The 23380-nt window shown below is 36.8% G+C and overlaps 2 protein-coding genes and 1 pseudogene across 4 annotated transcripts; 2 read left to right on the plus strand and 1 right to left on the minus strand.

Moving 5' to 3' along the window:
* Positions 1-1736: 1736 nt before the first annotated feature.
* LOC123504236 (ORM1-like protein 2) lies at positions 1737-6888 on the minus strand. The gene is made up of 4 exons (XM_045254611.1): positions 6731-6888; positions 6046-6254; positions 4811-4962; positions 1737-3633 (listed from the first exon to the last, which is right to left on the minus strand). The coding sequence occupies exons 2-4, from the start codon at positions 6214-6216 to the stop codon at positions 3498-3500; spliced, it is 459 nt and encodes a 152-aa protein (XP_045110546.1). The 5' UTR covers positions 6217-6254; positions 6731-6888; the 3' UTR covers positions 1737-3497.
* LOC123504355 lies at positions 5915-6018 on the plus strand (annotated as a pseudogene).
* Positions 6889-7368: 480 nt separating the features above from the next.
* Positions 7369-22553, plus strand: LOC123504233 (cullin-4A-like). Of its 3 annotated transcripts, none has more exons than XM_045254603.1 (15): positions 7369-7831; positions 9290-9469; positions 9628-9817; positions 10215-10403; positions 12087-12233; positions 13428-13614; positions 14181-14373; positions 14732-14868; positions 15104-15268; positions 15592-15759; positions 16119-16274; positions 17762-17932; positions 18273-18425; positions 18731-18874; positions 19420-22553. In XM_045254603.1, the coding sequence occupies exons 1-14, from the start codon at positions 7594-7596 to the stop codon at positions 18824-18826; spliced, it is 2370 nt and encodes a 789-aa protein (XP_045110538.1). In that variant the 5' UTR covers positions 7369-7593; the 3' UTR covers positions 18827-18874; positions 19420-22553. The 3 variants fall into 3 exon arrangements, with proteins under 3 accessions (XP_045110538.1, XP_045110537.1, XP_045110536.1); XM_045254602.1 differs by having other exon boundaries at positions 18731-18847; XM_045254601.1 differs by having other exon boundaries at positions 18731-22553.
* The last annotated feature ends 827 nt before the right edge of the window (positions 22554-23380 follow it).

Here is a 23380-nt window from a genome sequence, read left to right on the forward strand (position 1 = left end):
TTCCTCTTTCCCTTCCTCTTTTCTCTTCTTCCTTGAGGTGATGTGTTTGTCCTCTTCTTCCTCCTGTCCATCACTTGCTCCAATATATTGTTCTTGTTTCTGCCTTGTGTCATCAAGTCTTCCCTCCTCCTCCTCCCCCTCTTCCTCTTCCTCTATTTGTACAGGGGGAAGATATGGAATTGTCACTGCTGTTCCTCCTCCTCTCCTTTCTCTTCTTCATGTCCTTTTGCTTTCTTCTTGGCCTTCTTCTCCAGTTTCCTTGGTCTCTTCTCCTTCTTCATTTGTTTCTTCCTTCTCTTCTCCAAATCTTTTCTTTCTTATTGTCCTCCTCTTCCTTTTCTTCTTCTCTGATCTTCATGTAATTTTTTCTCTCTTCTTTGTATGGTATGCATACAATGTCTCTTGTGTCTTCCTTCCTCTTCTTCTTCCTCCTCCTCTTAGTAATAATAATAATAATAATAATAATAATAATAATAATAATAATAATAAAACTTCATATTCTTCATTTAAACACTCAGAGAAGAATTTGGCTTCACTTGTCTCTAAGTTTGACTTTTCCTCCTCCAAATTCTTGAACTTCCTATTTTCCTCCTCCTGCTCCTGCTGCTTCTGCTGCTGTTACTGCTACTCTCTCTCTCTCTCTCTTTCTCTCTCTCCCTTCTTGTGTCCCTCCACCTGCTCCTCTGTGTCTGACTCACTAAGACTTGGCTGACTTACATGTGGAGAGCTTGAGGCAAGGCCAGGGCAGGGGCTGAGGCAGTAGAGGCAGATTGCAATGTGTGGCCCAGCCATTGGCCTAGGTCAGGTGTGTGGGATGGTGGAGAGGGCAGGTGGTGGGTGGGCGGGGCAGCCAGAATGCCTCACCTCTCTCTCTCTGGTATAAAGGTTCTCTTTTTGGGGATTTTTTTTTTCTCTCTTTCTCGGGAGATAGAAGGAGGGGGATGACATTCTAAGATTATGAAAAGTCAATGTTTGAGGAACATTAAAACTTTAGTTTTCCACATAGGACGGTGGACATCTGGAACAGCTTGAGTGAAGAGATTGTAACAGAAGAAAGTGTGCAAAAGTTGGATAAAAGTAGATATGGAGACAGAACACTATGAGCCCCACTCAGACCCTATAATATACAACTAGGTAAATATATACACACACACACACACACACACACACACACACATTCATACATAGATAATATAGTAAGGTATTTCTTAATTCATGTGCATTTGGATTATGTGATTTTGAAATAACATGAGGTAAAGAACCTAGTCATTTTTTTCAAATTGGGTAAATTATTTACAATAACACAATGTCAAAATGCTTTGCTGGTATGGCAAGTCTCAAGTCACAAGATTCCAAGAGATGTTTGTTTGGGATGCCATATTGTCATCACAGCTGATCACCTCCCAGGACTGCTAGTGATGCATGATAAACATCTTCAGGAAGGTCAGCATGTGTCATCATGCTGTCAGTTAGACACCATTACTGTAGCAATGATGATTCTTTGTTTACTGCAGCTGAGAGGTGCACAAAAGGATGCATGCTGCAGGGAACACAGGGTGCGTGCCCTCACAAACGCAACCCTGCCAGGAATGGATTAATCTATTTTACATTGATTCCTATGTGTAACCCTGAATAGTGTACAGTTTAATTCAATAATCATATTCACTTTATGCAATTTTAATATTATGCAATCCCTTCAGGAATGTAGCCCTTGTATAAATTGAGAAATCTCTGGATATAGATAACAATTTAATCATATATACACACAAACACATAAATAAAGAAAATACAAAGCTAAGTTAATTTCTTCTTCTTCCTCCTCCTCCTTATAAACGTAATGTACCATGTAATAAGGGGTGGTCATCTGTAGAATTGCAACTACCTTATAACTTTGTTTTTATCATTTATTACCTTTCTGGCATTCCCTCCAGTTTGTTAAATATAACAGATCAACACCACATTGCTTAAGGAACTTTCATAAACATAGAAGGGGATAAATATCACCTAAGATATTGCTAAACATTTCACTGAAACTTAGAAATTAGTAAGTACTTTCATTAATGTTTCAAAAGTAGGTGGCTCTCTGATGTTTCATGGCTTTGCAACTTGGGAAAATCTCATCCCTCAAAATATCACCATTCAGTTGTCACATGCTAAAGTGTTCACAAAATTATATTGAGCATAAGCTTTGCACAAGTTTACAAAAACTTCTTGCAGATTCATACATTCTACTCTTGGTTACATTTCCACTAATGTATTGACTTACAACTTGCAAGCTGTGTGTTCTTGCCCTAGATGCACCTTCTCAACTTGTACAGTCACAGCACTACCACACTCACTATTTACTCTGACAGATACTCTTACTGCCACCAGATTCAAGAGTTTACAAGTATAGTTTCATTCTTTCATCTCTCTATGACAGACTAAGAAACTACCAGATTTGATTTTTCAACCTAGAATAATTACAAGATGTGTGGATCAAAACAATTCCACATATTAAACAAGGTAATTAATTCAGTACACACTTTCCCTCTATGTACTTCTGGAGATGGCAATCTGAATAGGCTAAACTTCCTTTAAAAAAATAGTATAATTAATAATTAAAATAAAAATTATATGCCTATTTCATTAAATCATCTCAAGGCAGAAGCAGCAGATATGAGAGAGAGAGAGAGAGAGAGAGAGAGAGAGAGAGAGAGAGAGAGAGAGAGAGAGAGAGAGAGAGAGAGAGAGAGAGAGAGAGAGAGAGAGAGAGAGAGAGAGAGAGAGAGAGAGAGAGAAGGGTTAGTGAAAGACTGGATAGTTACTCAAATATTCAATAAAGAATTATAGAAAAATTAAGAAAATGCAGGAAGAAGAATGGAAAGCAGCAACAAAAATGAGGGAGGACTTAGAGGGATTGTCGTGCTTGAAAGTACCTTCAAGATGCTTAACTTTACAACCCAAATGGCACTGCTTAACCACCTCAAGAAATACCTTCCAGTAAGGTCATTGACTTCTGGCCATTTTTGTAAAAACATTGTAGGCTAGCACTTACCAAAGGACACATGGAAGTGTAAAGAAAGGTTGAAACATGGGAAAGAAATGTAGATGTGCACAACAAGATGTAATACAAGAAACACAAACAGGAGAAGGTGCAGTATATATTACAAAACTTGTGTGTGAAAGGTCAAGAGAGACTATGTCAGCTGATACATTCAAGGAAATCTTACTGATTTTATATTTTGAGATTTCCTCAGTGAATAGATACATAAATATAATTTCAATTTTTCTGTAATTACAAACATACTATGAATGCCAGAAATACTGGCATTAGTCCTGAATCTTTTGGAATGTAGCATATGTATATCTGGAGTCCAGCCTCCCTTGTTTTTGCAAAAATCTTGTGCTAAAATTCATCCTGTAGCTTATAAGAGGGGATAAATAGCATAGCCACCACATCTTCTCTGCACAAGAGAAACTTTCTGCTTGCCTCTATCTGCTCAGAGTGGAACGAATCAGTATTTATTGATTCCAAATAAGCGAACCATATGGAACTGAGGAAGCTTGGGAATCAGCACAAGTAGCAGCGTTGCAAAGTTGACAGCAAAGTGATTGAAGTCATATTTTGTGTAGAAACTGGTGAGGAGGAACCTGTGAAAAATGTTTGATATTACTGTATGTACAGTACTCATCTAAGATGTATTTTTCCTGCCCAAAAAGTTAATGCCTTGGAGGGAAAATTCCCTTCAGTAATTGAAACCTTCCTGATCCTTCATTAAAGGTTGTAGGTGATTGATGAGAGTTTCCTCCAATTGGTTGTAAGTAATGAATACAACAAATCCATGTGGTATGACCTAATGCACCCACTTCAATTACTTATATTATTTTGAGACCCAATATTACTAGTAACTTGAATGTTATGAAGGAGAAGGAGCTAAAAGTAGCATGGCAGCACAGGTAGTAGTGTCTCTGACTGCAATGGAAGATATTCCATGTTCAAATTCCTGTTACAGACACAATTTTTTAAGCAATTATCTGACTTGAGGTTCATCCAACTTTAAAATGGGTACCAGTCAGCTATGGAAAGTTCTAGTAATCTCTGGAATTTCCTGCCTACTTCTGTATTTCCTCCTTTCTAACACACACACACACACACACACATTATATATATATATATATATATATATATATATATATATATATATATATATATATATATATATATATATATATATTTTTTTTTTTTTTTTTAAAGGAAAATCAATGCTTTCTACCCAAAGATCAATCCTACAACTATAAATGAAGTTAAGTGTTCTGAGGCATCTCCACCAGTTTTCTTGCTCCTCAAACAACTCTGTACAAGGAGCTTATCCATCCTTGTATGAAGTACTCTTCACATGGTTGGAAGGGGGTTCCACTCAGTTTTGCTAGATAGGGTGGAATCAAAAGCTTTTTGTCTAATCAACTCCCCTCCTCTGACTGAATGTTTTCAGCCTCTTTCTCACTGCTGGAATGTTGCATCTCTTACTATCTTTTATCGTCATTTTCATGCTAACTACTCTTTTGATCTTGCTAATGGCATGCCTCTCACCCCTATTCTGTCCACCTCCCTAATACAAGAGTTAATTAGTACTCTCAATCATTCATATCTTTCTATGGTAAACTCTGGAATCTCTGCCTGCTTCTGTATTTCCATCTCTCTACAACTTAACTTCTTTTAAGAGATTTCAAGACATTTGTTCCAGACTTGGCTAGCTCTTTTTTTATTTTTTGTTTCCCTTGTCCAGCTTCATCTCTTGCATAAAAAGAAAAACAATGCTATACTTACAAAACAATGGGTATTATGGTGATAAATTTGCGTGTTGTTGTAAACTGCTGTCCATAGTCAATTTGTTCCCAAGCTGTCATCCGCCGAGCCTTTCCTTGGTCCAGCAACTGCCAAGGTGTTCCTTTTATCTGGTGAAGGAACAGATAGTTTGCCTGCAAAACAATAAATTCATTAATTAACTTGTGATGCATCACTATTGTCAGTACTTATGAGGCTGACCTTAATATCAGAATTTCTCTGGTATATGCAGTCTGAATTTGAGAGCATGAGTGTTTTATTTTTTTTTCCCGTTACGTGGCCTATAGCGCCTGTAGGCATACTTGAAGAGTTCACATGTGAGAAGTGCTGTTAAGCTTCCACCCATTAATGGCACAGGCAATTTTATTTATAGTGATACCCATATTAAACCCATACCACCACTCAAGTGCATCTTTGGTGTAACCACCTAGAACCTGGGTATCATGGTGACATGTTCGTATCTTTAAACCACTCAATAAATGGCATAGTTTCAAGGCAGTATGTAGCGGGAAAGAGAGAGGAATGAATGGTATGGTGATGAAGCACTCACAAGTATGGCTATGGTGTCATTATGGATATCATATGTGGCAAGGGTCCAACCAACCCCACATCTGAACATTCTACACTATGGTGGTGAGTGGACTTCTGGATGTCTGTGTGATTTGTGGACCAGGTCTGAAAGTTACTATCCAAGGTGTATATGGATTGGATTGTGTATTATGATTAAGATTTAGCATAACTGTGCTTATGATTGGCTACTTGGATATAATAATATAGTGGTTACATGTGGTGCAAGAAGTGAAGAGTTAAAATTAGGGCAAGGTATTTTTATTTCTGGAGACTGTCTGGTTACTTATGAATTATGGGTGGTGAATTCAGGGTCGTCCTGACTGATGAGTGTGTCTAAGGTGCCACTATAAAACAAGCAATTGATGCCAGTTGTAACTCTTAAACTGTATAGTGTTGCAATATAAGCAAATACAATGCATTATTGAACTATCTACTGTTTGGCTGGCAGTAATGAAACTGCTTGCAGGCTAAATGGGGATTAAAGACACATATAACAAATCAACTTTCAAAGATGTAGCACAGGAGACACCATGAAGGCAGTTCTCCCAGGGCGAGGCCCACCATTGCACTCCGGCGGTGCTGACCCCTGCGATTAACCCAAATGTGGTTAACTCGAGTGTTAAAATACAGGTAAGAACTCAGCTAACCAGATTATGGATGACATTGGTGAGTGTCCAGGCAGTAGGTATAGATAGGACTGGGATGGAGAGAAGAAAGAGGTGCAGTGCCAACACGCCAGCCAGATAGGAAATCCATGCCCCTCGACTGCTATGCCAAGAGGAGTTAGGGTTGACCTCTCCATGCCCACCAGACAGCATCTTTTCTTCTTTGATCTTTCTAACAGAGTTTATGATTCCTGAGGAAGACAAGAATGAGTTTACAATGGCAGATTTTCTAAAAACTTCAATCACCACCAGTGACTGAATTCTACCTATATACATGTTGCCTGTCTGTCTGACTGGAATATTGGTATGGAGCTTCTGGGTGGTAATGCCCTACCAGGCGAGTTAACCAGCAAAGTTTACCAACGTAACAGCTGGTAGTTGAAATGTTGTTTGGTCATTTGGTAAACATTTCCTGCAGTGAATTGTTTTATTTTTTTTGTTAGTATTTGTAGCTATTTGGATTGTGAAATGACTTGCATCCTAATGAGACATTAATTCCTAAAATATTTGTTAGTCCTTTTGCTTGATTTATGGATGCAAGATGCAAATGATACTGATGAGGGACAAAACCCTCATCATGGTAAGGAAGCATTACTGATGTCAGGATCAGCAGAGGATAAACCTAGTTCTTAATGCTGTCACTGTCACCACACTATATAGAACTTACTACTGTCAGAATCAGCAGGCCACGCACGACAGCCTCGTCCCTCAGCTCAAGTCGGTTGTTTAGAAATGTTGAGTGTCTGATCTTTGTGTGCCTTGTAAACGCCAACTTGTGGACCTTGACCGTCATATGCGTCTAAAATATACAATAATTTTTGCTATTGATGGGTTCGGGTTCAAGAGAAGAAAAGAATCTAATGCTACCTAAATGTGAGCAGCGTGTCCCGAGCCTGTCTAATCCTATCCAAGCCACCTTGCCTCCCCCTCCCCAACCAGCTCGTGCATCTATGCCATCCACTTATGCACCATGAAAACACCGAATTTCGTGGGGCATGCTCATTGTTTTCTAGAATTATATATATTTTTATACTAGAAAATCAAAGGATTCGTTAGATTGATGAGAATGTTATGAAATCAACATATTTTTGGGGTCTGAGAACGTCTGCTTCTGTCCGATTCTATGTAACCAATGATATGTGATTAACATATTTTGTACTTGTTTCATGATCACGTTACAATTTACCTCAACATTAATTATTCAGAAATAAACCTTATTAAATTTTAAAAATAATTTTAGTCTAATTAGAACCAGTCTGACTTTGTGAAAGCGTGAACTATAGAAGTTAAGTCATGAAGAGAGGTTGAAACAAGTCAGTTCGGGAGACTCAGACTAACGCCGCTGTGCACTGGTGGATTGGTGGTCTCCTTCGTTCTTTTCGCTCTCTATCGTGATAGAGATGCGTTTCACGGCCCCAACAAAGAGAATGACTCGCAGGTGATTCGGGTGAACGTTGCGTGTGTGCCAGAAACCTGCAGCAATCCAGACAGGGGGATTCTGGCCTTGAAATATTCCAGGCAGTTGGTATTATGATGTCCTCTCCGAGTCTTGTCAGCGAGAGTGTAACAAACGGCCAGAGGAAAAGGTTCTCATCAGGTTCGCCGGATTGTCCTCACCTGCACAAGAAAATCTGCCGACAGACGGACATGATGGAGAGTCAAAAACTTGCTAATTTCTCTGTGGCGCCCAATGGGGTGAATAAATCTTCCGTGCTTGGCAAGAAACAAGGCGCCGAGAAGAAGGTTTTGGCCATCAAGAACTTCAAAGGTACGTTCTCTCTCTCTCTCTCTCTCTCTCTCTCTCTCTCTCTCTCTCTCTCTCTCTCTCTCTCTGATTATTCATCTGGCTGGCAATTTTTTTCTTTTTTTTTTATTTCTAGCCATTGGTACTGAATTACTGATGAAATGAATTGTATGTGAAATACTAGGCTAGCTAAAGTTGCAATAATATGCCAGTTCCTTTTTAACTCACCTGGTAGAGACTTCTCTTACCTGGTTGGCTTGCCATTTGTTTATGGGTATCCAGATATATTATCCACATGCCAATTTGCCACACCATGGAGTCACTTTGGCACTAGTCATTTTGCCCCTCACTATGGAGTCATTAGTTACAAGTGATTATTCTTAGTCTAACCAAAACTGGGCTAGGGAGGAACAGACAGAGAAGTTCCAGACCGATACTTTAGTTAAACTAACAGGCAGTACCACCATACAGTAAAAGTTAATTAATCTGACGAGCAGGGAACCAGGAGTGTGTCAAAAATTATGGGTTTTGTCAAATTTTCATGATGTACCCTTGGAGAGACTACAAGGAATTAGTACCTTGCTGACGTGCTGTGCCCCTACAGGAGTTGGGGACTGGATTGCCACACCCCTCTACCTTTTGTCATTTGTAATATACAATCAGCTCATCTTCCACCTCCTTCTGTTCTTCTTATTCCATCCATGTACTTCTCCATTTGTTTGCCACTTGCATTGCTGGGATTCTTCCTATTAAGTTTAGGTCCTTATCTTTCCTTTTCTCATCACGTATGAATATCATTTGACTTGCTTGAGTCTTCATTATTAGCTCTCTCTCACTATCCATTCTTCTCAAGATCTGTTGATCGTTTCTCACCAGCAACATCCATTGGCTGTGTAGGTACCATGACATAGTTTAAAATTTTGCAGCCAGCAATCAGATAACTTTTCATTTGTATAACTCTCTTTTTCTTCTTTATTTCAGCGTGATGGCATTACTGCCACCGCATTTATCTCTAAAACAGAAATTTTTGTTTAAACCTTACCTAAAGCCTCTTGGATGGTTTATGGTGTTCTCCTTGCTACCTCGCTAATGCAAGAGTTGCTAGTTTTGTCAGTCATTCATCCCTTTCTCCAGTAAACTTTGAAACTCTTTGCCTGCTACTGTATTTCCACCTAGGACTTGAACTCTTTTGAAGAGGAAGGCTTCAAGACACTTATCCTGTAAATTTTTTACTCCACTCTTGCCTCTGTTTGGGGACTAGTGCCTCATTTGCCCATTTTTTGTAAATTTGTTACCCTTGACTAGTGCCCCTCCTATGTAAAAAAAATCTAAACAAAATAAATTGATTAATTAAAAGAAATGTCATCACTGGCTTTGATGCTTGGGAACCTTATGGATATTTCACCATGGTGTTGTTCTGAAAGTGGTGGACAAGAATACAGTTGATGAATGGTGTTAATGATATTTTATTACCCTTTTCAGTTCACAATCAACCAGCTGTGGATCACATTGCCGAGTCTTGGCGGTTTTTAAGGGAAGCAGTCGTTGCCATTCAGGAGTCAAGAAAGCTGCGGGACAATCTCACTCAAGAAGACCTTTACCGTTATGTTGATAACCTCATTACCCAGCGTCCACCAGCACTGCTCTATGCTGATCTTAGAGGTAGGAACAGCTATTATAGTGATCTCAGCTTTTACCTGCTAGCAGTGTTTGGTCAAGGGCAGGGGAAGACAATTATACTTTGATCTGATGGAGTAATGCATTAACTCATGCCTAATTCATTCCTAAGTGCCTTAATCTAACAAAAGCTTGTATTTCAGATCTGACAGAGCAGCACATTAAGTCACGGCTGAATCAGTTCCTAAGTGCCACCAGTGATCGCCTAACATTTTTACGCCAGTTGAACGACTGCTGGACACACCACTGTCATCAGATGAAGATGGTGTGCAACATCTTTCTAGCTCTTGACAGAGGTTATGTTTTGCAAAATGCTCAGGTTTCTTCAATATGGTAAGTTTAAGAACTGAGGATTGTTTCAGATGATGTTGAGTATTCAGAAGTGTGCCTTTTCCTGTGTTTTTCCTTGCTACATAATTCAAATTGTTTCAAGAAAGGAATAACAAGACACTTCTAGAGCTTCATCAGCCAATGCTATTATTATTTCATTTATTTGTTATATTTATTTTATTTATTATTTTCTTTCAGGCCTTTGGGGGGGATGGCTATTGATTGCATCTTTTTTTCCATCTTTTTGTGTCCTTCACAGTTAAAAAGAACAGAAGTATTTGACTACTGTATGAGTTAGTTCTTTTTTATGGTTAGTAAAAAGTATTAAAGTTGAATTAGATATCCTTGGTATTCATAGGTGAAGAGCTTATGGTTAGTTAATTTCTGTTCTGTTTTTCAGGGACATGGGCTTAGAATTGTTTCGAAAGCATATCTTAGAAGAAGTAGTTGTAGAAAATCGGTGTGTTGATGGTTTACTGATGATGATTGAAAAGGAACGCTCAGGAGAAACCATTGATAGGTCTCTTGTCAAGTCCCTCCTTAGAATGCTGTCTTCTCTACAAGTGTATCATAAGGTCTTTGAAAACAAGTAAGTCTTTAAGTTGAACTTTTTTTTTTTTTTTTTTTTTTAGTACAGTAGAGACTCAATACTCCAACGTCTTAATAGTCAAACTCTTCAATACTCAAACGCAAGAGTTTGATTTAATACCAGAAAATATACTGACGGTTGAAAGTCCACACATGTGGCCTCTCCCTACTGCCCTCTGCCAGTTGTGCTGCTGGGGTCTTCAGAATAACATTCGTGTGTTCTGTCTGTAGTTTTTCATTTATAAACTTACATTAACACCAAAGGCTTATTAGTGGTGAAAATATCTGGTAATCGAATGGCTGCACACATGGTTGTAAACAAAGCTCTGGCCTCTTCCTCCCTGTTGCTGCCATTGTCTCGTTCTGATGCCGGTATTACCAGTAATACCAAAGTAAAAATGCAGGTATTCTGGTATAGCGGATTCCGGTGCGCATCCTTAGTTCTGTTGCAGTCTTGAGAAAAACAACATTCTTCTGCGTTCTATCAGTAATTTTTCATTTAGAAACTTACAATGGTACCAAAGAGGCTTATTACTGGTGAAAATAAGGAATCTAGTGAAAGTGCAAGTGTTAGTGAGCCATAGTCCTCCACTAGTGGATTCACAGGAGGGTTGTAGTCAGAGGACAACCTCCCTCTTCCTCCCCACCCTTATCCCATCCTCTTTTATGCTATCGATTACCAGCCCTCACTTACAGTATGTACAAATCAAAATATAAAAAAATTATATTGAAATTTTTATAAACTTCAGATTTTGCTAAGACTAGAACAAATGACCTGAACTTTTTTGATACTCGAACTGCCATTTGGAATGAATTAAGTTCAAGTATTGAGTCTCCTCTGTAATTTATTAACTATTATTAAATAAAAAAAACTTATAATGAAATAAATAGATTCTTTGCAGAACATATAAATGTCACACACACACACACACACACACACACACACACACACACACACACACACACACACACACACACACACACACACACACACACACAGATCATCGTATCAGGTATTTACTCCTATACTCTTTGTATCTATCATCACTTGTAGTCTTTGTTGAGTGTATATAATGTCCCTGCTCTTCTTACTAAGTGGAATTATATACCTATTCATATTGAGACAGTTTAGTCTTGCAAAGTCAAGGTAAATTATCATAAGTCAGTGTATAAATTAAATAAGTACTGGATTAGTAACAGTCTTATATATGGTTTAGTTTTCTCATTCTGGATTAACATGTGATCTCAGCTCAGCATTGAGTACCAGTCTCTATATATCCTGTGTGTGTTTCAGCATGGCATTGAGTATGAGCTTAGATATTTCCTGTGTGTTGTTCAAAGCAACTAAATGGAACAGAACAGGATGGCTAAGTATCTCTTCTTTACATCTGTTCACAAGATGGAACAAGGTTGCTAAAAGGGAGATTTTCTGTCAGTTTGCCTTGATTCTTGATGTAGAGGCCTTGTCTTGATAACAATATATCAGTGGGGTGGCTGTGAGCCTGATACATGGCAGTCATTTCTGATCCTTTTAGCTTGCATTATTGGAGGATATATGGCTGGTTTCATTTTTCCTCTTATGAAAATAAGTTTCTATAAACAATTTGTTGTTTTGGAATTGTATTTATCATTTATTAAATATAAAAGATATGTTTTAAATAACTTGATTGAATGATAACTCCAGATTTTTGGTGGCAACTGAGCAACTTTATCTCCGTGAAGGACAGCGTCTCACCCAAGACAGAGATGTCCCTCAGTACCTCTTGCATGTAGACAAGAGACTGACAGAGGAGAACAATAGAGTACTCCATTACCTAGATATGTCTACCAAGTGAGTATTCAGGCAACTGTCTATGTATTAAGATCAGTATGAATCCATTAATCTAATTGAAACACGAATTGCAGTGTAACATCAATAAACCAATGAACTTGGCAAAAAAAATGGCAGATGAAATTCAATATAAAAAGTGTCAAGTTTTACATATTGGGAACAACTATGTTCAAGTGAGATATGTAATGAATAATGTGGCACCATCAAGTGCTGAAAAAGAATGAGATCTTGGTGCTGTGGTGTGAACTAATCTTAAGCTAGGTCAATGCTGCACAGAAGCAGTGAAGACACCAAATGAATTAGTAGGGTCCATTGGAAGAACCTTTGCATTTAAATAAGAACTGAACCTATTTAGCTTAGAGCACAGGATAAGAGTGAGACCAAATTGAAATTGAAATTTTGTAAGGATACAGCAACCTTGATGTTATAGATATTTTGTCATTGATAATTTTAACCTGACAAGAAGTAATGGATTCAAGATTACAGTAAAACATTTCCTATCCCTCAAAATTAAGCATTTTTATTTTATCTTTAATCATTTAGTAAATGTGTGGAATAAACTTCCTTCTATTAAGCATTTTTGCTTTTATCTTTAATCAAATAGTAAATGTCTGGAATAAACTTCCTTCTATTTAATTATTTTGAAATCAAAAGTAATATTTAAAAGTTAAGCCCCAAAAGCTCTTTTTGTCTGAATAATTACGCACATAACTGCAGTTTATACCAACTTTATTAATTTGTCTAGATTTTTTAGATAGACATAGAAAGTGTTCACCATAGTAGATTTTCTTTTCATCTTTTCCTATGAAAATTTCATTTCTTCTTCTTCTTCTTCTTCTTCCCTTTAGCTAGTTAGACGTAGTTAACAAACAGCCTTGAAAGGATCAAAGGGTCTGGTGCTATTTGGTTTTCCTTTGAATTCCTTTGAATAGGCCTTGCTTTACATTTTCTTCTATTCCAGAACTCCAACAACTTTTTTCATTAATCTTGGTCTCACGTCAGTGATATTCTTGCCAGTCACAGAAATATAATGAGAGTTGTTTGATAAGTAGACGAGACAAGCAGCAAAATGTATAATATATATTTTGTCCTTGGCATATGAAATTAATAATGAGATGTTGCTGAAAAGTTAACTTGATGGGTGAGATGTGAATGACTTTTTATTAACTTGTCTGGTTTGTCCTTGTTTTTCAGACGACAGTTGATATACTGTGTGGAGAAGCAGCTGTTAAGTGAACATAAATCTCTCTTGCTCCAGAAGGGATTAGATTCTCTTTTAGATCAGAACCGTCGCCATGACCTGTCTTTGTTGTATAACCTCTTTTCACGTATCAAGGGTGGCCTTGAAGACTTATGCACTCAATTTAATGCGTATATTAAGGTAAGATAATTTTTTTGTAAGTGTGCATGAAACATTTTTTGTGTGTATTGATGGCTTCCCCAGTTACAAAGATCACTATAGAAGAGAAAGAGAATTTCATTGAACATATAAATTGATAGCCCATCTTGACTATTAGTAATAGCCTTTATATCTCATAGTTATGTCTGTGTCTAGTAGCCTCTAGTATAATGTGGAAATTCCAGTGTTTGATCATTATATTGAAGAATTTCAAAATAGTGATGACTGTCTTGGAGGCTTCACTAACTTTATTCTTTTTAGGGATACCAGAGATTTATTCATGTGTTTTTTTGTATCTATACAGGATAAGAGTAATCTCACAAACAAAAACAAGAAGGGATAGAAATAACCAATAGAAATTAATAAGCTAAGAAGGTATTGATTTTCAGTGATTCCAACTTTACATCTGTGAATTACAACTCAGATAACAGGAAAAGTAGACAAGAATAAGTGAGTGGGTTTGAAGCTTTTAGAGGGAAAAAAGAGGAAAGAGGAAAATACAAAAGATGGTATTGCCACTTTCTTCATTCCTTCTTTTTCTTTTTCAGTCATATGGTAAGACAATTGTGATCAACCCAGAGAAAGACAAGGGTATGGTGCAAGAGCTGCTGGACTTCAAGGACAAGATGGATGGCATTGTTTCAGAATGCTTCAGCTCCTCTGACAAATTTGTACTTGCTCTCAAGGAAGCGTTTGAACATTTTATCAACCAGAGATTGAACAAGCCAGCTGAACTAATAGGTATCTGTCTGCATAGAAAAAATAAATGATATACTGAGGTTAGGCTTATTGTAAGGAAAAAAAAAGAAGACATTGTTATGCTGTATCTCAGAAGACTTTGCTTTAGATCTATCTTACTTAAGTTTTAAAAAGAAAAAAGTTTAATATAGTAATAAATTTTGTTCAGTGTTGAGTAGTCAGTAATTTCCTGGAAGGCAATACAAAAGCCATTGCTTCAAGTGCTATTGTGTGTCCAAGGTGACTATTTTGTAAATATGTTTACCTTGCTTTTAATGCAGTTTGTACATGTTCCTTTCAAATTTATTCTTTTTCAACGTTATTTCTTATGTACAGTTAGAAAGACAGTTTTCTTCTGCAGCTAAATTTGTGGACAGCAAGTTGAGAGCTGGAAACAAGGAAGCAACAGAGGATGAGTTGGAGCGCCTGCTGGACAAGATAATGGTTCTGTTCAGGTTTATCCACGGGAAGGATGTGTTTGAAGCCTTTTACAAAAAGGTGAGAGTTAGTGATGTTCTCTTTACATTGTGGAGGATCATTTTAGGTTGTGTAGAGCTGTATTGCTTAATTGATCATTGGTCTTATAGTAGAATAAATTATAGATATTCTTCAGAGACAACAAGAGAAAGCTTGTGGTTGACATTTATACTTATCAGAAAAGAAGCCTGTAGTAAAATATGTGTGTTCATTAAAATCTTATGATATACCTATTACTGTTTCCTCATTGTTTCAGGACTTGGCCAAGAGATTACTGGTAGGAAAGTCTGCTAGTGTTGATGCTGAAAAAAGTATGCTGAGCAAACTGAAGCAGGAATGTGGGCCCGGCTTTACTAGCAAATTGGAAGGCATGTTCAAAGATATGGAACTGTCTAAAGACATTATGTTAGCCTTCAAGCAGGTAAGTATTTATGACATTAATCTTATAAATATAGTGTGTAATATGTGTCTGTATTGAATAGTGATGCAGTGGAACCCCACCATTCATCCACTTTGCTAACTGCACAACTTGTCATTTGTCCAACTTTATCACGTACAGTTCAACTCGTCATTTATACACTTGCTTCATGATTTGGACAGCGTCGCCTTGTTACTGGCACATGTCACAAAACTTATTTAGGGTACATAGCTTTGTGTATTTCAGACATAACAGGGAATTTATTTATTCCTCTAAGCATTAGGTTTGGGAAGTGTTTTGATTGTATTGTTTTCACATATTTTCAGAATTCACACGTGAGCAGCACACCGATGGAGTTGAATGTTAATATACTGACCATGGGGTACTGGCCAAACTATCCTGTAATGGAAGTCAACATGCCTCCAGAAATGGTGAATTATCAGCAAATATTCACCAAGTTCTATCTTGCCAAACACTGCAATAGAAAGCTTCAGGTAAGACTGACAAGTGTTGTCAAATAGGTTGAAATTATATTTTAACTTCTCTACTTCTAATGCTGTAAATTTACAGCATTTTGCATACTTTAGTCACTTTAGTTATAAAATGCACTACAGTGTATGAATAGGTTTTTCACTTGATTATTTGAGAAGTTGAGATTTGAACATGTGATGTACTGTGTTACAGCAACCTTCCTGATATATAAACCATTAAAAGTCAAGAGAGTGGATTTTTTTTTTTTTTTTTTTTCTCTCCTATTGTAACAATTATTGTAAGTGATTTACCTTAGATAGTATATGCTAGTGCTAAATACAGGTAATGTCCACCTTGTCAATAATAAATGTTTGCTTTTCAGTGGCAACCAACACTTGGTCACTGTGTTCTGAAAGCAGCATTTCCTCATGGGCCAAAGGAGCTGCAGGTTTCCCTCTTCCAAGCTCTAGTGCTGTTACTCTTCAATAAAGCTGATGTTCTCTCTCTAGCAGAGATATCATCTGGCACAAATATTGAGGTAAGTAGAAAGAGATATTAATTTTCAAACAGGTTAGTAGCATATTGTCTATTTCTCTTGAGGGCTATTGAAGTTGTACAAAATGAAGTACAGGTATTCCTCAGTATATGATTCTATTTGGTTCCTGAAATTCCAATCTAAAAGCAAATAATTGTTTAGGAACATAAGAATGAATAAAAAAATTTTGAGCGTTCTGAGATCTTGAAGTGTATCCCTGAAAACCCATAGAAATCATGAAGTATCATATGTGAATACAATTATTGCAAAAAATAATAAAACACGTTGAATAGATAAAATAAACATGAGAATAAAGCAATAGAAATAAAAATGAAAATAAATAGAAGTGATTTATATACATGAGGCTGAAGGAGCTGTTGCTTCAATAGTATATGTAGTGTGGTGGCACAGTGATTATTCATCCATACTTTGATTCTATAAAGTGAGTTCCTAGTTCTACATGAAATTTTGTTCTAAAGGCATTCGTTAAGTGCTATAATCCACATTAGAGAGAGAGAGAGAGAGGGTGGGAGGGAGGGGTAACTGACCAATCTCAAAGTCAGTCATGAGACTCGTATTGTTTAACATCCTGGCATGGCCATTCACACTCCACAATCTAATTTTTGGTGGGTGGGTGTGCATTGGTGCTTGCTTGCTTGCACTCACCACCACAATTCCTTCTTCCTCCTTCTCATCCCCACTCAAACCTTTTATTTACTGATCTTTGAGGTACAGGTACCTCATATGTATGGATGTATGGATGAATGTGGTGTGTAGCATAAGGAAACTTGCTCCAGGTGATGCAACCCCTCAGTGACTCAGCCAGCCACTGACCCACTCTGGCCAACCCTCTCCAGTAGTTCTCACACTGTCTTAAGATATAGCTATGATTATTATTATAGTCACCATTATTATTGCTATTTTTATTATTATTGTTATTATTATTATTATTATTATTATTATTATTATTATTATTATTATTATTAGTTTATGTTGGTGATGTATTTTTAATTGCAGCCTAACACAGTACTAGTACCACATCATGATTTACCTTGTATTTCATCAATTAAAATTGCCAATATTTTCATGATATGATGGAATTTCTCACTATTGTGTTAAGATAGATAGGTTCCAATGACAAACTGTAAAACTGAAAGGATGATAACTGAAACATGAGAAAAATGAGGGTTCAATGTACTTGTGTCAGAGCAAATGAGTGCATACTCAGGATATCATAAAGGCAAAACAACCTATCTTATAGCAGAATTAAGGTAGTAAAAAAATGAATATTGTAAGATATGGTATATCAGTGGATCGTGTATTTGGTAATACCTGTTTAGGTTACATCTGTAGCTCACTAGGAGGAAAATGTTACTTTTCCTTGCTTACCTATCCATAATTAATCCATGGGTTTGTAAATTTATACAGGATATTTGTCATAGTTATTTTTGCAAAAAGGTAATCAATTTTTTGATTGGCCACTCTTACAGGATGGTGAGCTGCGACGCACTCTTCAGTCCCTGGCATGTGGCAAGGCAAGGGTGCTACAGAAAAGCCCTCGAAGCAAAGATGTTCACGATGAGGACAAGTTTCACTACAATAAGGAATTCACTAATCAGCTCTTCCGTATCAGAATTAACCAGATCCAGATGAAGGAAACAGTAAGTACACACCACAGAGCCAGACCTCATTTGTCATTAACATGCATGCATGCATACATACATATATGCATACATTCATACATACATGCATATTTTTACTAACACATCACAAGTATCACACAGTCCCTTTTGTCTACTGTTTCTCTATGAATATCCGTCAATTATCTTGTGCTGACAATGTGTTTTTATTCAAGCATCTGCATCACATTTATCCACAGAACATAGCTATTGTATTGTTTTCTTGTATTTAGTTATAACACAGGAGAGTCTTTGACCTTTTTGTGTAGACCAACAATGATCTTTTGTGGTGTGAAAATTATTTAGAAAAATTCAACTTCAGAGTGAAGAGCAGCAACAAACTGAAGAAAGGGTGTTCCAGGACCGTCAGTATCAAATTGACGCTGCAATTGTTAGGATCATGAAGATGAGGAAAGTCTTGCCTCACAATCTGTTAATCACAGAACTGTTCAATCAGTTGAAGTTTCCAGTTAAGGTAAGTTATGTTTATTCTTGATGCAGTGTTGGTTATGTTGAATGCTTGTGCTTGCAGGTCCTGTATGTTGAATGAATCCACCAAAATAGGAAAATTTATATTGATGAGAAGACTTTTTTCCATGAAATTTTTCACATTAATTCATGAAGATAAAAGGAAAGCCTAGTGTTTTAATGTTTCGTTGCAGCTTAGAGCTTCTGAATCTACTGTCTGGGTGAAAGCTTTTTTTTATTTATTTTTTTATTTATTTATTTATTTTTTTTATTGTAATGTGAATTGTTAACAATGATGATTATCTTTTCCAGCCTGCAGATCTGAAAAAGAGAATAGAATCCCTCATTGACCGAGACTACATGGAGAGAGATAAGGACAACCCTAACACCTACAACTATGTGGCATAAATCATCCCACACACTCTGCTGGTATCCTTGTGATATTTCTGTAGCAGTGTAAGAGATGAATATTGGTGACAGTTAGAATATTGAGTTAGTGTAATGCTCTATTTACCATGTAACTACTTGACTGAATTATTAATGTCAAAGGAAAAATTTATGTACATCTCAAAAACAAAACCAATGTTTCCTTTTCAAATTAGCAATTTTTTTTTTTTTTTTTTTTTTTCTCTCCTGTATTAAGAAATATGAAGCAAGGATGTAGGGCTTCTTCATTATGTAATTCAAAGAAAAAACTAAACTTTTTTTCCCATTTCAAGCTGTAAATTCTTTTGAAGTTAGTGCATTGAGTTACCTTATTACTTGTGATAACACCACTTTAATTTTTCTCTGACTGTAAATGTGCTGTAAAATCTAGATATTTAATCATCACATTATACTGCAGCTTTGGAGCAAGTTTACTTGTGTGATATTCCCATGAAAGGTGACGCATTGTAACGTTACAAAGATATACTAGGTACTAAAGGACTAAAGCAAGATAATAATGTTTATAATGGAGATTTGAACGGCAGTACTCAGTACAAGTATTTTTACATTTTCAGATTGAGATTTGTTCATGTTGGAGTTTACAGTGACCATAGAATTGAGATTCAGCTATGCTGTGCCCTACTGAGTGTGTGAGCTTGAGAGGTGGCTGGTGATCTAAAGTTCCCATAAACATGTGGTGAGCAGCCACCTTGGTGTTGTTATTTGGGGCCACAGCAAGTAAGCCTTAGAACTTTAACTTCCAAAAAAAGTGTGGTGTGACGTACTTTTATCTATCTAAACATGTGGAATCCTTGCTTGAAATGTTTAATAAGTTAACATTTATTGAATATTTACCATGAACCTAAACAGCATTTTCCATGAAATATGAATACAATCCAAAATTAACTGAGAAGTAAAATGTCTCATTTTACATTGAATGAAATTTTGGTTCATTATAAGAAATCAAGATCTTCAAAGACTGTTCTCCTGAGGAAAGTATGATATATGTGTGACCAGTAGTTGCAATGAGCACACCTTGCGTTCTTGAAGTAGTGTGGTATTGACAGGCATTGTGGCTGTCTGGTGGGACATCAGATGGGAGGATAGAGTCTGAGTCAATGTTACTTTTAGTTGCTATTATTCTCCAACTTTGTTTATGGATTAAATTTGACCAATAAGTCAATTTTTGTACTATTGTTTACAAAATACATTGGTCAGGAGCAGTGATTATCACCAGTTGGTATCAGGCCATTTACTTATATATTAGATCCATTGTGTGCTAATTCAGAGTTAATTATGTTTCTATCTGTGGAAAAACTTTAATTTACTTAGACTTTATAATTTGGCCTTAGTTAAATTTTCATATGGTTTATTGGATACTAATTGTACTAGATAGTGATGCATGTATATCTGAGACATGTCTTGAGTAGTGGATGGGTTTGGTGCATCACTGAACTGGTGTGTCCATTCTGCCACTCACACCAGTGTAGCTGTTTCATTTATTGTGAGTTTTTATTTTGAGGAAACTTTGTTGTAATGTTGATAGAAAATAACAAAACATTATTGTTATTATGTGGAACCATCTTTAAAGTGGGTTCACACTTGGCAATTGCAGTGGCTGGAATTGTCAGCCACACCAGCAAGACCACAGGGAGTGATTTGAAAGTACAGGCAGAAAAAAATGCTTCCTACGTAAATGATCAACTTGCCTCAAAGAGGCACACACTTACATGGACAATCGCCATCAATTCAGTGTTAAGTTTCCAGTACACTGAAAGAAATGCACTTGCTGGTTTGATACTGTTGCTGCAGGAAGACATCTCATTGAATCACTGTTTGTTTACATTAATTTTCCACCAGCTTGCTGCTACTTCTCAGATGCCTGTGTGAATGTACTCTAGCTAGGAGGGCTCATTGCCAGCTTGTGGTGTCCAGCAATTTTAGCTGCAAATTGCCAAGTGTGAACCTCCCTTAATGCTTGAGATTGTGATATTGGCAGGAAACAACAATGCATTATTATTATTGATTTATTGTATCATGAGGAAATTCCTCCATCACCAACATTACCAGCATTTCTCTCCATTAACTATGAGTATGAAGCGTTGCAAGCATGGTCACCCAATGTAAAGCTGCACTACTTGGAATTCAGGTGTGTGTGTATTTGCTGCCATGATAATGATTCACTGCATTCATCAGTAAAGTCATCAGTATCAAGACTGGTCCCATTTTATTACTTTATTACTATTTCAGTTCATTGTAATGGCAGTGAATGAAATGAGTAGCTAGAGCAAATTGAAAGAATGGTAATACAAATATGAAGTGATCACTACATACACATATTGATGAAATATACATAGTTATTGTCACATGTGCATGGTTTTGTATAAATTTTTATTGTAAATATTGCAATTCAAAGAATGTTTCACAATTTGAGCAGTGGACATCTGTATTATAAATGACATCTGTGAACAATTGAACCACTGCACCGTGCTGCAGTAATGATGTGTAAACTTTTAAGAAAAATTGCTTTACACTCCCATTGTGCTTTTAAGTATTGCCCTTTCATTTTAGAATATATGGAGTGGAAGGCTGTGGAGATGAACTCAAGTGAGAATGAATATATCACGAAAGATTAATACATCCAAGCTACTGCTAACACATTTATGCTAGAGTCACTTTTGGTGTGAATTTTCTCACACACACTCTCTCTCTCTCTCTCTCTCTCTCTCTCTCTCTCTCTCTCTCTCTCTCTCTCTCTCTCTCTCTCTCTCTCTCTCTCTCTCTCTCTCTCTCTCTCTCTCTCTCTCTCTCTCTCTCTCTCTCTTTTGAAATTAGTCATCCATGAATTTGGTCAGACTATGTCCTTGTCTCAAATTTTTTTTATTCAACTAACATACAGAAGGACCTATAGATAATTCAGTGTTTGATTTATAACAACCTATTCACTGATTAATTCCAAATATTGGTAATCAAACTTTTTGTTATGTGAAGCACAATATTTTCATCACATCATTCAAAGGGTGTTAATTTCTTAGTATCTTAAAAGAAAACAAGTTTAGATAAAATGCATTTTGTAAAGTTAGTTTAGATAAACTCAAACAATAGCTGACTTCTTAATTAAGCAAATTTGTACTAATTACAGAAAGAAAAAATATAGCATAATTATCAGCCTTACTTTCTGGAAATGAGTGGAGAAATTTTTGAGTTGATTCAATCCAGATACCAGGTCAAAATTACATTGAAAGCTGTTAGGGATACTACTCAGAAAGATTTGATAGTGTGCCAGGTGCAATTATGTATGGTGGGTTTTGTTAGAAGTGACGGAAATGTGTCTTGTTTGCATCTATTTGTTGAGGTTCATGGAGAAAATCAACCTCTTGAATATACCCAAATATTGTGTGATGTAAACAAACATGTCATGTCTTAGGAAAAAAAAAAATCTATTAGTCACTGTACTCAGTGAGGATAAGTACAGGCAGCTGTATATATGTGGAAGTGTTTTGTTATCTGTAATCTTTTTTTCTCATGCCTTATATATAAGCACTGAATAGGTTATATTGTAGGATTTCTTAAATATGTTGAGAATACTTGCTTATTAACAAAGTCCTGTGGAGGAAAGTGTTTGAAAATAATGCTGGTGTTGATAATGTAAACGTTTTGAAAAGTTCAAACAGGCCATGTACAGTATAATAAAAAAAAATCATTCGAATATAGATGACTTGTCTTACCTAGCATTACACAATACAGGAACCTGTTGTTCAGATGCTGAGGAACCTGATACTTCTCTGACTAAGTTATTAGCTGAGTGCATGACTGGCTGGCAGTGGCGTAGTGGATAAGGTGGTGAGTGTGGGATCAGGCAAACATCCACGTGTAGGTTCGAATCCCACTACATATCGCTTTGAAGCTATGCCATTTGTCGAGTGGTTTAAAGTTACCTGCATGTCACTATGATACCAGGTTCTAGGTGGTTACACCAAAGATGTGTTTAGGTGGTGATATGGGGCCTAACATGGGTACAACTATGAATAAAATTGCCTGTGCCACTAATGGGTGGAAGCTGAACAGCGCTTCCCACATATACTCTTCAAGTATGCCTACAGGTGCTATAGGTCCTAACATAATAAAAAGAAATGAAAAGTTGATATTGACTGACTGGCTCAACTGGCTGGCTGACTTGTTCAGGATGAAAAGGAAATGCTCTTCGTTCAAACTGTCTACTGTATCAAAAATAAGATCACAGGAGAATATAAAAAAGGGTAGCATGTAGATGGAAAAAAAAGAGACTAACTACCAAATTCTGCAAATGACACACACACATAAGGGATTCTGGAAGACTAAAAATACAAGATATAGCTACAGAGGACTTAAGCAAAAGCATTCTTCTGAAAGGGTAAAGCACCAAACAATATACGAGTACATGTGTTCACTGCAGGGAATGACAGGTGGAGACACACCGACAGCATATAAGGGCAGCTCAGGATGGAGGGAGTGTCAATGTGTGGGAATTCTAAGAAACGGAGATGATTCCTGTAT

This window comes from Portunus trituberculatus, chromosome 15, assembly GCF_017591435.1.
Source record: "Portunus trituberculatus isolate SZX2019 chromosome 15, ASM1759143v1, whole genome shotgun sequence".
Taxonomy (NCBI): Eukaryota; Metazoa; Arthropoda; class Malacostraca; order Decapoda; family Portunidae; genus Portunus; species Portunus trituberculatus.

Excerpts from the sequence above, each read along its gene's own strand:
- LOC123504236 (XM_045254611.1), bottom strand. The coding sequence starts at position 6,216 with ATGCTGTCTGGTGGGCATGGAGAGGTCAACCCTAACTCCTCTTGGCAT. Across the intron at positions 4,963-6,045 it reads CCAATGTCATCCATAATCTG|GCAAACTATCTGTTCCTTCA; the intron begins GTTAGCTGAGTT and ends ATTGTTTTGCAG. Across the intron at positions 3,634-4,810 it reads ACCATAATACCCATTGTTTT|GTTCCTCCTCACCAGTTTCT; the intron begins GTAAGTATAGCA and ends CATTTTTCACAG.
- LOC123504233 (XM_045254601.1), top strand. The coding sequence starts at position 7,594 with ATGATGTCCTCTCCGAGTCTTGTCAGCGAGAGTGTAACAAACGGCCAG. Across the intron at positions 10,404-12,086 it reads CATAAGGTCTTTGAAAACAA|ATTTTTGGTGGCAACTGAGC; the intron begins GTAAGTCTTTAA and ends TGATAACTCCAG. Across the intron at positions 15,269-15,591 it reads TTATGTTAGCCTTCAAGCAG|AATTCACACGTGAGCAGCAC; the intron begins GTAAGTATTTAT and ends ACATATTTTCAG.